Source organism: Xenopus laevis, chromosome 9_10L (assembly GCF_017654675.1).
Source record: "Xenopus laevis strain J_2021 chromosome 9_10L, Xenopus_laevis_v10.1, whole genome shotgun sequence".
NCBI lineage: Eukaryota > Metazoa > Chordata > Amphibia > Anura > Pipidae > Xenopus > Xenopus laevis.
In genome coordinates, this window is record NC_054387.1 from 22624243 (window position 1) to 22638817 (window position 14575).

General features: G+C 42.2%; 1 protein-coding gene and 1 long non-coding RNA gene across 3 annotated transcripts; both read right to left on the reverse strand.

Moving 5' to 3' along the window:
- Window positions 1-2090: 2090 nt before the first annotated feature.
- LOC121398124 (targeting protein for Xklp2-A-like) lies at window positions 2091-6577 on the reverse strand. Of its 2 annotated transcripts, XM_041576756.1 has the most exons (5): window positions 6504-6577; window positions 4683-4796; window positions 4022-4143; window positions 2949-3106; window positions 2091-2868 (listed from the first exon to the last, which is right to left on the reverse strand). In XM_041576756.1, exons 1-5 carry the CDS (start codon window positions 6506-6508, stop codon window positions 2503-2505), a joined length of 765 nt encoding a protein of 254 aa, XP_041432690.1. In that variant the 5' UTR covers window positions 6509-6577; the 3' UTR covers window positions 2091-2502. The 2 variants fall into 2 exon arrangements, with proteins under 2 accessions (XP_041432690.1, XP_041432691.1); XM_041576757.1 differs by lacking the exon at window positions 4683-4796 and having other exon boundaries at window positions 6504-6530.
- Window positions 6578-6580: 3 nt separating this feature from the next.
- Window positions 6581-8542, reverse strand: LOC121398125. Its single transcript, XR_005964121.1, has 3 exons — window positions 8406-8542; window positions 6753-6824; window positions 6581-6595 (listed from the first exon to the last, which is right to left on the reverse strand). It is a non-coding gene; the product is annotated as an uncharacterized LOC121398125 (long non-coding RNA).
- Window positions 8543-14575: the final 6033 nt, after the last annotated feature.

Sequence of the window (14575 nt, forward strand, 5' to 3'; positions counted from 1 at the left end):
ATCCTCAACAAACTTATGTCAGTGACATCATATCCTGTATGCCGAAATGTCATAAAAAAGACAAAATGCTGGCGTTTTTCATATTTTAAAGTGGGAATATGTTAAAAGGTTTTAACTGGTAAATATATTTTTTATTTACAATTTTATTAACCATTTGAAGCTCATTCCACATTTGTTTTAGGGTGGGCTCATGTCTACGACAATAGTGGATCTCTTTAGTCTTTATTTTGCTTCCTTTGGACATTTTTAACAATTAGTGGTCACTTCAAGCAATTTCACCAATATCACTACTAAAGACATATATATGACCTACTGTATTTGTACCCGCCCTATTTAAAGTGGACCTGTCACCCACACATAAAAAGCTGTATAGTGAAATACATTTTCAAATTAAACATGAAACCCAAATTCTTTTTTTCTTTAAAACATCCATACCTTTTATAAACTAATTTAAAAGTCTCAGAGGGGCAGTCAATTACTTTCACTTTCCATCCAGTACTATCTAGATGTCACTACTTTCCTTACATTCCCCCTCCCTCCTCACACTCTATATTTGTGTAGGGTACCATGTATGGGCATTAGGTCCCCCATTCTGGCGCATACACAAGATTTTGGGGTGATAAACAACTTGCCTTGTCACAAAATGGCACCTTCTTGCTTACTATAATTGTGAATTCCAAGACTGAAGGAAACCTGCCTCTTTAGTTATGCCTAGAAACCTCATATCATGTCACCAATCCCACCCCCATCTGTTACCCTTCATGTCATCAATATCTTTCTAGAGGAAAAAGTTGCAACCCTAGCTGCACCAGAAACATATTTTGTATTGAACAGGAAGTTTGACACTTTCAGCATAAACAACCACCACAATACCCTCTACACCAAAGGTGAGAGAAGATGGACTGTGCTGTGTCATGAAGTTTTGGGGCTAGTGCAAGTGTGCTATATATTACTGGGGGCACTGTATTATAAAATGGGGGACACTGTGTATGGGGTGCCTCTGTATCTGTCTGTCTGTATCTGTTCCATTTAATCACATGACCTTACATTTTGGGGAAATATATTTTCTGAGGTGAAGGCTTCCACTAGATTCACAAAATGTATTTCTGACATACTAAGTTATTATACTTGATGTTTACTCTGCATTTATTTTGCTGTGTTTGTCAGGGATGTTATACACTATACATGACACTATTTTATCTCGGCTCTTACTGGATTGTATAATGTATAAAAGTTGGTATACAAAACACACACACACACACACACACACATATATATATATATATATATATATATATATATATATATATATATATATATATATATATATATATATATATATACTGTTCAAGAGGGTATTCAAAAAATTTATTGCAGCATCACTGTGCTTTTGTGGAAGCACAGTGATGTTGCAATAAATATTTGGTGAATTTAAAAAGATCGGTGTGCTGGTCCCTCTTCAACAATTATATACATTTACTTGGCCAAGCACCCGTAAAGTGGAAGTCAGAGACAGAGTGCGGGTACCTTCCGTATTAATATATAATACACAAAAGCCATTAATATCTTGTAAATGATATCCTTATAAATGGTGAGTTCTGATATCATCAGTTATAAATGGTGAGTTCTGATGTCATTTCTGTCACATGACTGAAACTGAAACGGAGAGAGAGTAAGAGAATTCATGCAGGGATACTATTGACCATAGCTTTGGTTTAAAGGATGCCTATAATCTAAAACATGTTTCACCAACTATAGATACATTCCAGATGGGGCACACAATAATAATTGTTTTAAAGGAGAACTAACACTTAACTAAAGAAGTTGGGCAGAAATTTTGTACATTATATTTTGGGCTTCTGTACCAGCCGAAGGCAACCACAGCCCTTTAATGGGGAAGATCTGTGTCTTCAAAGATGCCCCAGTTCCCCGTCATCTTTGTTTATTCACTGCACATGCTTTGGGCTTAGGGAAAGACACACAATATACTATAATTATATGTAATATATATATATATTTATATTACAATATAAGGCTGATTAGTACGTAATTCGGATTATTGGTACATAGCAGCACAGAAACCAGCACAATTAGCATCATAATTTATTCACCAGCTTCGTAATATCAGTTAACAGTCTTACCTATTTTCTGATTTGTGAAAACTCCTACGTTTAGCTTCTAAACAGCTGCTCAAAGCTCACTGAGCATGTGCGTGTAAAAGACTTTTAACAAAATCAAAGATAGGGAGTTCCTGTGACAAGTTTGAAATCACTGCTATAGAGATGCTGAACTTTTAGGCTGGTTCAATAAGTTCAGCATATAAAATATGGCATTTTTAGCCATATTTTGTTTTAGGGTTCAGTTCTCTTTTAAGAAATCTATCAAGCACTGTGGCTTGTTCACTGGGAGGGACCTCCTGGTATGGAAGGCCTCATTGGGGCACACACATTTTCTTAATAAGGTGACTATAGCACTCTATAGGGGACTTTGCTTTAAAAAATGCTATTGTTTCCCCCAACTGCTCTGAAGGCCTGCACCTCCGGTAGGTGAAATTTTTTTTGCTGATCTTTGATTAGCCTTCCCAAACTCAAAAGTCACCCTCCGCCTATGATCAACTTGTCTCTTTTCTAAAAGTTTGGGTTTAAATAGGACCCTGTAATGTGGCGTACGAGTGGCTTTGATAACAGGCACCTCCTCTTCCTCGAGCTCCCTCTGGTGGCCATGCAGGCAATAAGGTGCGGGAGTTCTTTTGGAGAAAGATATAACCTTTTCAGCACTGGATTCCAAAGCCTCCTCACGCTTTCGTTTTTTTCCCTGTGACAGGTTGAAGGGTTTTGGGATTGTGTATCCTCGTTTAGGAATCTGAACCTGTGGGTACAGCCCAAGTAAATTACATTTGTGCTCCCACACAACAAATCCAATGATAACCCCCACACTGCTAAACTCACCGATAGCGGTTGGTGTCTCCTTAGTGATGCAACAAATTTCACCATGTTACAGTCATTTCTCTCAGGTTGATTGGACCCATGCTCAAGTTGATCATTGGTTTTACAGAGAAAATCCACTGGTTTTGTGACTGGAGGGTCACCATTATTCAAAGACTGACCTGAGACACAGAAGGGGGGGGGGGGGTGAAGCCATGCAATAGACACAGAGCCAATTAGTTATACCCTCATATTGTACTGTCTAAAACACTGTGGTACAGAGGCCCTAAGTTTTACCAGTGTTTAATCCATATCCACTTTAAATCACACCCATGTTACCACAAGAATTTTTAAGACCATATCCAAGTTCAGGGTGGTAGCACATCAAAGAACAAAAAAACAAACGATTGGTGCTCACTGCAGGGATATCACTCATCACGAATATGTGAAACATTAAAGTCATTTTAAGACATACCCTTAAATCCATATGCCTCCTCCCCTGTGGATAACACAGTACATGATTAAATACCTTAGGGGCCCTTGATAACTTCCAAATGCTAACAAACCCCCAGAACAAATGCTACCAGGCTCATGTCCCACAAGTAGCATAGGGCAGGCAGAGTATGGCACACACAGGGAGCATGGGGCAGGCAGAGTATGGCACACACAGGGAACATAGGGCAGGCAGAGTATGGCACACACAAGGATCATAGAGCATGAAGAGTATGGCCGACACAGGGAGCATGGGGAAGGCAGAATACTGCAGGAGACAGAAACCTATCAGGACCACTTTAAAATGAACAGTTAATACAGTGCTTCACAGTACTGGAGGCCCTCCAGCAGTTTGAATGAGATGTGAACAGTGCAGGGCTTTACAGGTGTGAACAGTACCGGACTGTGAACAAAAGAGGTGTTACAGATGTGAACAATACAGGGGGATTACACCAGTTAGACAGCATTGGTCAAATGAGAAAAAATATGGCTCCTGCCTACCATATGTACAAATACAAAAGGAATGTTCTGAGTACAGTATGAGGGTATATCTTATTTTGTACACAGTCAGGAAAATATAGTCGCTCCCACCAACAGGTACACACCTGCTCTAGTTATGGCAGCTTTCATGGAATGCTCATTTTTCTTGAGATTCTTTTGAAGTTCTTGTATCTTCTCAAGCTCTTGCTGTTCTGCAATTTTAGGCTTCACCAGCACATTCCTACTCCTGAAAAGAAACTTGTATGACATATGTAAATAGGCAATGACACATATCTACTGGGAACCAATCCATTAGGCTCCAGCACTGTACAACTTGGTGGTTATTTTACAGTAATAATCATGTAGTCAGGAGCAGTGCTGAACTAATGTTCCCCTCAACTTGGATGGACACAGCTGTAATATATTCTCCACAAAGGTATAATAGGATCAGAGAAGATATATGGATGTATTTAGGGTAATATAGATAGACAAGGCTGTGACTCACATGAGCCTTTCAAAAGGGCGATTCTTTATTTGCATCCAAGTTAACAGCCCAGCAGCCTTTTCCCATAAAAGAGCAATATGGATCTTGATATCAGTGGTTTGTAGCTTTGCTGAGCATTAAACCCCTACCGCACCATACATGCATGAGACAGATATTCTTTCCTGAGCAGGTTGAGTTACTGGGCCCCAGCAGAGAATGGTAACAAATCATTTCTACAGACTTCAGCAGGAAGGAAAGTGGTCAGTCACTGGGGCTGATGAAGTTTCAGTAGCCATACATACCCCTTTAGTTTGCACAGCGGGGAGTCAGCCTGTGGTGGCTCATTCTCAAGATCTGACTCTCTCATTTTTATGAGAAGCTTTTCCCGATGCTTCCTGGACATGAGCCTGGTTGATCTGTTGGAGGGAGAAATGAGGATAGGTGAGAAAAGCAAGATAACATGGCATAGCAGAAATCGGATTTCACTGTATTGAAAGGAAACAACCCCTTAAACATTACAGGTTCAAAACATAAAACAAAATATATGTAAAAACGCTGCTTTATCTAAAGGAAAAAAAATAGGGTACAGATGGATAAATAATGGCATAGCAGAACCTATATGAAGAGGGAGTGTGTTAAAAAACATGGGACAGAAAGAGGAAAGAAAAAATCAAAAGCAGAGAAAACGCCAAAGGAAAATTAGTCCTTTAAAAGAGAAGTAAACAACAGAAGGAGCAGCAAAATGAGAAGTGCTTGTGTGCCAGTACCCACTGCTTCTCATTGTATAATCTTTTTAGTGCAGGAACACTTTAAGTGTTTGAAATGTAGGCCTTTAAGTAACACCAAAAAATTTAAGTGTTTTAAAGTAATGAAAATATCGTGTACTGTTGCCCTGCACTGGTAAAACTGATCTGTTTGCTACAGAAACACTACTATAGTTTATATAAACTAACTGCTGGGGTGGAGATTGAAAAAAGGCTATATGGCACAGGTTAAATAGTGGATAACAGATAACACCATTATGTTCTACAGCAGGGGTAGGCAACCCCAGGCTCCGGAGCCTCATGCGGCTCTTTATCCTGCGGCTTTGCTTGACATGTCATCTATACAGCCCTCACACCTGCTGGCGGCTTCTTGAGTGTGCGACCGCGGTAAGCTAGCGGTCAGCTTACCGCGGTAGCACACTCAGGAAGCCGCCAGCAGGTGCGAGGGCTGTACAGACGTCCCTGGAGTGACAGGCAAGACCGAGCCGCAGCAATATGATTCATCATGGTCCTTACCACGGTCACACACTCAAGACAAGACACGCAAGACAACAGAGGGAAAATCATCATGGAGCTTCAGAAACCGAAGTCACATTAAACAGATGAGAACAGTAGCATTTAATAGGGCTATTCAGTGTTTAATTTATTTCAAAGTAGGCCTACACATACACACTGCACTTCTGTTTGTTGTATTCTGTTGTTGTAACAGTTAACATTAAAAAAAAGGTTACAACTTTTAAAAGTTTATAAACTGTGTTATGTTTTGCGGCTCCAGACTATTTTTCTTTAGTGGAAGAGGGGGCAAAATGGCTCTTTTGATAGTAAAGGTTGCTGACCCCTGTTATACAGAGTATATTTGCTATCTGTTGTGTAACCTGAGCCTTTTCTCAGGTTACTCCCCCATTGCTACACAGCAGCTTATTTGTATTAGGGATGCACCGAATCCACTATTTTGGATTCGGCCGAACCCCCAAATCCTTCGCGATAGATTCGGCCGAATACGAATCCTGCTGAAAAAGGCCGAATCCCAAACTCAATCCTGGATTTGGTGCCTCCCTAATTTATATAAACTATAGTAGTGGTTCTGAAGCAAACACAGCAGTGTTACCAGTGCAGGGCAACACTGCATTATATTTGTATTACTTTAAAACACTTTTTTGATGTTACTGTTCCTTTAAACAGGTGTAGTCTTATAATCTTAATCAAGATCAAAAACATCTGCTGCTTATTCTATTTATCCAGTGTCTAGTGTTTCTAATGAATCTGTAAAATATGACAGATAAAGCAAACTACTGTGACACAGGTACACAGCATTGTCCCCAAGCCCAAAAAAAAAAACAAAAAAAAAAAACAACTTACCGCATTGACGGAGATTTCACATCACAAAAATGTATAGTACTCTTGGAGACTGCCTCCTTTGAAAGGGTTGTCAACACCTTTGCGCTTGTGTTCTGTTAAAGGAAACAGACTTGTTTAACTGGAGCAGCCTAATGCCCCCTGCCAATTGTAAGGCTGCTTCTTTAGAACATGCTAATATATTCATGCTGCACTGTATCAGCATTGGGGTCCCTTACACTCCCAGCAGAAACACATTTATTTGTCACTTACCAGAATTCACAGCAGAAGTTTCAAAGCGTGGCCTCTGGTTTGGGGGAGTATTAAGTGCATTGGTCACTCTGTCTGCAGAACAAAAATTGGCAACAGATTACATATGTGGTATAAACTGGTCCTCAGGCCAAGTCCACCAAGCCACTTGGATAGATGTCCAGTTAGGGGGTGAATGCCCATTTGATTTTATGCTTCCAGGAATATCTAGAAGATCAGAGAGTGGGGTCTGGAAGTGAGCACTTATGTTGCTGGAACTATGGGCGAATTCCCAATTCACCAATGTTTTATATATCAAATCTTATGTCCAAAGGGCCCTGACCTCCAAGTGGGGCTTGAACCTAAAAGTCAGACAACTACTATTAGCGAAGTAGCCCAGGAGCCCATGCCACTGACACTCAATTACATCATGCATTTGGAGCTAGGTTACAATAAAGACATTAGGGGTGACCCTTATATCCTTGGTAACCAATCAGAATGGGCAGACTATAGAGTAGATGTTCCCACGCTGTAGGACATGGAAACAACCTTGGAAGGCATCATCAATTGAATGAAGATAATTTCTCAGTGGCTGTGTCAGTTTTTTTTAACTTAATTTCTTGGTTCAGGGCTATATGTGTATTGGTAGCTCTTCCTACACAAGTAAGTCCTATATGCAGGCAGCAGTACTGTAAAGAGAAGACATGGAAAGAGCATAAAGGCCCCCATAGACGCGACGATTCTTCTTTGCGAAACGACCGATTTCAGCGCAGCCCGACCGATTCGTCAAATTATCGTGCGGTTAGTGGGATTCAAACGATCGTACATCTTACGATTTTTCGTCCGACATCTGCCAGGAAATGATCGCCAGGTTAAAAATCTTTGTCGGTCCAGTACAATCTATGGATGTTTGCAGGCCAAGCAGGCAGCTCCCCTTTGTTTTCCTGGTAAATTTCGTTTAGTTGATGGACAGTTCGAACGTTCGTACGATGGTTCTCAGAAGATCTTGGTCTCACGATGTGGATTGGATCTGTTGAAAATCTGTACATCTATGGCCAGCTTTAGGATTGGAGAGTAGGGTAGAACAAGTGGGGATTATTAGAGAAAACCAACAGAGATCAAGAGGGCCTAAATGTACAAATGAAAATGGCAGAAGAGGGGAAGCTCCAGAATGAGATGAGGGGCCCAGATGTGTTTAGGTAGAGAGAGAGGTACAGCTATGCACCTAGCAATGCTCCAATTAGAAAATAAAGGGCACACGTGGGCACTGGAAATCAGAAACAAAGGACATGGCACACACAGGAGTTAACAGCTAAAAGGATCTACAATACAGGTGCGCATAGAGTCCCTCCTTACAACATATAAGTATGTTGGTGTAGGGAGCCTGCCCAAATGTTAAGCAACTCAGGGAGTCTGAGCAAAGAAAATCTGAGCTATGCAAATGTGAGGGAGGAGTCAAGGCACTAGAGAGGCTGCCACACGGAGAGTTCTAACCCAAAGAATGAAACAAGGGTGCACTCAAACAGCCAGGGAAGGCTCACCAGGGGATAGTCTGCACCTCCAGCAGCACTCATGCCAAACACTTCATCACATTCAATATACAGATCCCCCCAACCCAATTCCCAGCCAATACTTGACTCTACGCCCCTCCCATTCTAGATCCCCAAGGAATCTCACCTAACCAGGAGTCAGCATTGTGATCCTCATGGAAAGAACTAAAGTTAATGTATGTAGAAGGGGCATCAAAGGTGTAGGGATCCAGCATGTCTGCCATAGCAACTGGGCCACTTACAGGAAACTGTCTCACCATTGCATGTACCTGTGAGAAGATGATGCCAAACCGGGCATTACTGGGACTGACAGGGGATTATACCAGCAATTCTACTATTCCCTCCGCACATCCCTGAAATAGCCCTCGTACGTGTTTACTCTAAATATCCCACCCAGAATACCATATCCCTGTATTATCCAGTCGGCACCCCATATTTATGTATATGCCAGTAAGCAGCCCATATGCTTGTATATTCCAGTCAGCATCCCATTTGCTTATATAACCCAGTCAGCACCCCATATCATTATATATATCCTAGTCAGAACCCCATATCCGTACGGAACACAGTCTGCATCCCATATCCTTATATAACCGAGTCAGTACTATCCTTATATAACCCAGTCAGCACCCTTTATCATTATATGTCCCAAGCAGCAACCCTATCCTTAAATAACCCAGTCAGCACCACATATCCTTAAATAACCCAGTCTGCATCCCATATTCTTACAGAACCAAGTCAGCACCCCCTATCCTTATATTCCCATTCAACACTATCCTTATGTAACCCAGTCAGCAGCCCCTATCCTTCTATAACCCACTCTGCACCCATATCCTTATATAAGCCAGTCTGCATCCCATATGCTTACAGAACCCAGTCAGCAGCCCGTATCCTTATATAACCCAGTCAACACCCCATATCCTTAAATATATACTAGTCAGAACCCCATATCCTTACAGAACCCAGGCTGCATCCCATATCCTTAGATAACCGAGTCAGCAACCCATATCATTAAATGTCCCAATCAGCAACCCATATCCTTAAATAACCCAGTCAGTACCCCATATACTTATATAACCCAGTCTGTATCCCATATGCTTACAGGACCCAGTCAGCACCCCATATACTTATATGTATATCCTAGTCAGAACCCTATATCTTAACAGAACCCAGTCTGCATCCCCTATCCTTATATAACCCAGTCAGCAACCCATACCCTTAAATAACCCAGTCAGTACCCCATATACTTATATAACCCAGTCTGCATCTCATATGCTTACAGAACCCAGTCAGCACCCTCTATCCTTATATATATCCTAGTCACAACACCATATCCTTATAGTACTCAGTCTGCATCCCCTATCCTTATATAACCCAGTCAGCAACCCATATCATTAAATGTCCCAATCAGCACCCCCTATCCTTATAAAGCCAGTCAGCACCCCATATCATTATATATATCCTAGTCAGAACCCCATATCTTTACAGAACCCAGGCTGCATCCCATATCCTTAGATAACCATTCAACACTGTCCTTCTATAACCCAGTCTGCATCCTATATCCTTACAGGACCCAGTCAGCACCCACTATCCCCTGCACCACATATCCTTCTATAGTCAGCATCCCGGACGAGGAAACAAACCCAACCCACGCAGCATAACACAAACACCTCCATACCTTCGTTACCAGGTTAAATAGAGAACGCCGTCAAACAGACCAATCGCCCCACTTGACGTCACCGAACGCTCCGATTGGATGCAATTGGACGAATTGGAGGGCACGCACACAGGTTGCTAGGAAATGTAAAACAACTAGATAGCCGGATAAACATCTCTCGTGGTTCATTAGAAGATTGTGGTCGTTAGCTATATTGTATATAGAGCTATATTACATTAAAATTACTTGTGGAGGATGGGAAAATGTAGTAAGGAAGTTTCCGCAACCTAAAAGATTGTTTTTGTTTTTTTTCCTTTTGATCCTGATCATGATAAAAGTTGGGATCTTGGATTTTGTTAGAAGTGTCAGTGGCCCAGCACATGCTCCCTGTGCTTTGGGCAACTGTAGGGAAGACAGTGTTGGACTGGGATGCCAGAGGACCACCAGAAAGCCTTAGACCTTGGGCTCACCGAAAAACCTAAGACAGTGGACCGTTCCAAACTATTATTCCTCCTCTCCTCACTCAACCTCTTTATTTTCCTACTTTTTTATATATACTTACAATATTGTCCCATTATTAAGCATTTTCCCCCAAAAAGAAATAGGGAATGACCATGAAATAGGCCAAATGTTTAGAAACAAGAGGGCCCACTAACACCTGGACCCCCCGGGAGTTTTCCTGGTATCCCGGTGGGCCAGTTCAACACTGGCTGAGGCAGTTGTACATAAAAAAAAAGTGTTCAGTGGGTATCATTTGTGAATCTGCCACTATGCCATTCTACTATTAATTCTGGGGGTATTATACATGGAATTGACTCTGTGCCATTTTACTATGAATTCTGAGGGTATTATACATGGAATTGCCTCTTTTTCATTCCAATATGAATTTGGGGGGTATTATACATGGAATTGCCTCTGTGCCATTCTAATATTAATTCTGGGGGTATTATACATAGGATTGCCTCTGTGCCATTCTAATATGAATTTTGGGGGTATTATACATGGAATTGCCTCTGTGCCATTCTACTATGAATTCTGGGGTATTATACATGGAATTGCCTCTGTGCCATTCAACTATGAATTCTGGGGGGTATTATACATGGAATTGCCTCTGTGCCATTCTAATATGAATTCTGGGGGTATTATACTTAGAATTGTCTCTGTGCCATTCTACCATGAATTCTGGTGGTATTATACATTAAATTGCCTTTGTGCCATTCTTCTATGAATTCTGGGGGTATTATACATGGAATTGCCTCTTTGCCATTCTACTATGAATTCTGGGGGTATTATACATGGAATTGCCTCTTTGCCATTCTACCATGAATTCTGGGGTATTATACATGGAATTGCCTCTTTGCCATTCTACCATGAATTCTGGGGTATTATACATGGAATTGCCTTTGTGCCATTCTACCATGAATTCTGGGGTATTATACATGGAATTGCCTTGTTGCCATTCTACCATGACGATGATCATCAGGCCCTAATCTGGGATATTCAGCAGATGCCAAGATCCATTGAGGGTCCCATATTGGCATACACAGCAGAGAAAGAAATCAATGTGCAGTGGACAAGCACCCAGCTTGACTGGATTGCTGTTTATTACAAAGGGTCTGGAGATCCTGCATGTGTGACTCTATTTATTCCTTACTCTTTTAGCCCACTCCGCCTGCCCCTTTCCTACAGGATCTTCCGCTTCTCAAGGCCTACAGTTTTTATACATCCAGACTTTCCCATCTTTGGTCTAAGCCAGAAGATCCTCATTCTACTCCCAGAGCCTTTCACTACTAAACATTATTGTCCAGATAAACCAAGTCCTTCTGTCTGGTTTGACAGTATATGACACAACTCTGTTACATGGAGGAATTAGTGCTACTTAGTAAATCAGGCCCTGTTTTTTAACCTGCAACATTAAAAGGGATTCCTTTCCCTGGTCAGTCCCCTGTACTTAGCCTTGAGTGTATTTCAGTTGTGGATTATGTGGGTGGGATGGTAACTATTGTACTGTAAAATGACTTGTGCCTACTATCCACATATTTGTGTGTATTTGTAGTGCTAACATGTTATTTCTATTTATTGTCTGACGTTAAATGAGTATCAGGTTCCCTCCATTGATTAGCAGCAATGATTTCACATATTGCTTTTTTAGATATGGACTCTGTACTACTGGTTGCTCTTTGGATGCTTCTCTCCTGTGTCTCACTTGCAGCTTGTATTTTGGGCAAGACATATCCCTAATGAATGATAGACCCTATGAAAACCAGGAGAAAAGATTAAAGGGGAACTATTGCAAGTGGGAGAAAAGGGGGCCTGCATTTAGTAGTCTGATATGCAGATTTTCTCTTTATCCAGGGTCCATGGTCCCATTTTCTTATTGGTTGCTAAAAAGTAGCTAAAGGGCTGTATGGACATATACATTAGATGTTCCCCCACATTAGGGATCCCTCCATCTCTATTCCTACTGCAGCTTCCCAGATAAGTACTGCAGTATTTTTGCACTTGGCTTTCATTGAAGTACAGTAACAACTACAAATTGTATTGCATTAAAGATGTAGTGAGAAGCATGTTAGATGGGAACAGGGGCCTCTAGAGGAACAGAAATCGTCGCCTTCATTTTGGCTGAAAGAGCTTTGGTGACTTGTCAATCAACTAAGCAATCCGAGAAAGGGAGGCACCCAAGCTACAAAGAAGAGTGAGGGGTTTGGCAGAGAACTTAAAGGACCAGTAACATCAAAAAAAATTTTTTCAAAAATTCGTTAGTACATAACGAAAAAATAACACCAACACAAATTAAAATTTAAAATAGCAAAGCCTTTATTAAGAAATAACCTTACAGAAACTCCACTTCCTGTCCTCTTCAGAAAAGGCGACCATCCTTCCTGCAGCGCTCGATTTGTCCTCCCTGGCTAGCTCCAATATTCTACTGACAGCGTGTGAAGTGAGGTGAAGAGAGTTGAAGCTGCGGATCAAGACCCTGCGGGACCGACACATGAAGACCTTTCTGCTGTGACACGACGGGGAACTTGTAGAGGAGACGCGTATAGAGCCAGTCGAAGTGTTTTTGTAGCGGCGGTGAACCTGTAGCCCCGTGTGACTGGGGAGGAGTCGGTACGAGATGTATCTCTTTATGCCCTTGAACTTGGTCTGCTTCGTGGGCTTGTCTATGTTACAGCGGAACGGGTAGGGATTCTCCTGCCACTCAGGCCCGTCCGGCCCCTGCACCAGACACAGCTTGTCCCCGTCATGCACGAACCCCGCCGCCTCCCCAGTACGAAAGCCTCCCTGCCGCTCTTCACGAAGGCCGAGAAGCGGTTGAGGTTGCGGCTGACCGTGGCTGAGCCTTTGCCCGGGGCTTGTGAGGAGGCGATGGAGGCGGAGGTGGAGTAAGGGCTGGGCGGCAGGTCGGAGCGGGTGGATAAGCGGAATCTGCTGCTGCCGGAGCCTTCGTAGTCATGGTAACCGCCCGAGTAACTGCCACACGTCGGACCAGCTGGTTCCTCGGCCGCAGTGGAGCTACTGTCGTCCCATTCGTCGTCCCATACTGGGATCAACTGTGTGCAACCGGGAGGGCATGGGGACAGAGATCCGGAATCAGGACTGCGTCTCTCAACCGGAACCTGAGTTTTTCCTGAAGTCGCTCTGCCAGGTTCTCTTCTCAGTCAGCCGGGTGACACCTCAGCGATCCGCTGCCTGTGGAGGGTGAACCGCTTGCTCCCAGGAAACTGTCTGCATCTTTGGCTGCCTGCACCAGTTGGTTTTCTTGCACTCGTACAGCAGAAAGGTCTTCATGTGTCGGTGCCACAGGGTCTTGATCCGCAGCTTCAACTCTCTTCACCTCACTTCACACGCTGTCAGTAGAATATTGGAGCTAGCCAGGGAGGACAAATCGAGCGCTGCAGGAAGGATGGTCGCCTTTTCGCCGTTTCTGAAGAGGACAGGAAGTGGAGTTTCTGTAAGTTATTTCTCAATAAAGGCTTTGCTATTTTAAATTTTAATTTGTGTTGGTGTTATTTTTTCGTTATGTACTAACGAATTTTTGAAAAAAAAAATTTGATGTTACTGGTCCTTTAAAAAAGACTCTTGCCTGAGAACTGGAAATCCAGCTCTGTTTAATCAGTGCCTGTGATAAAAATGACCAATCACAATTTTTTTTGTTACATTTCAAAACACCAATGCTAAACGCAGTTACAATAGGAACCAGATGAAGGCTCCCTAAGTGCTACATGATCCAGAAGGAGGTTAAAACCAAATGTCCAGAGCCATTTTTATTTCCAGTCGAGAGAGAATTAAATTCCTTCTTGGTTCCAATGGGGTTATGTAATAAAAGGCATTACGTTTGCCCAGGGCAGTAACCCATAGCAACCAATCAGCAGGTAGAGTTTACTGCTCCTGGGAAAACTTAGTGAATTTTTACATATGGGGGCAATCGGACCAGTCCCTGGATCAACCTGTACTGAGCTAATGTCAGTAACCTTACATTTTCTCACTTGCTAAAAAGTCATCCCACCCTTTCTCAAAGCTATCTGATAAATCTGCCATTACAACTGATTCTGGGAGAGAATTCCACAACTTCACAGCTCTCACAGTAACAAACCCTTCCCAAATGTTAAGATGGAATCTCCTTTCATCTAATCTCA

What these genes read in the sequence shown, in the direction of transcription:
- LOC121398124 (XM_041576756.1), bottom strand. An exon ending in CCGCTGTGCAAACTAAAGGG is followed by an intron (nt 4,144 to 4,682) that starts GTATGTATGGCT and finishes GTTTCTTTTCAG; the next exon opens with GAGTAGGAATGTGCTGGTGA. An exon ending in GGAGACACCAACCGCTATCG is followed by an intron (nt 2,869 to 2,948) that starts GTGAGTTTAGCA and finishes CTGTACCCACAG; the next exon opens with GTTCAGATTCCTAAACGAGG.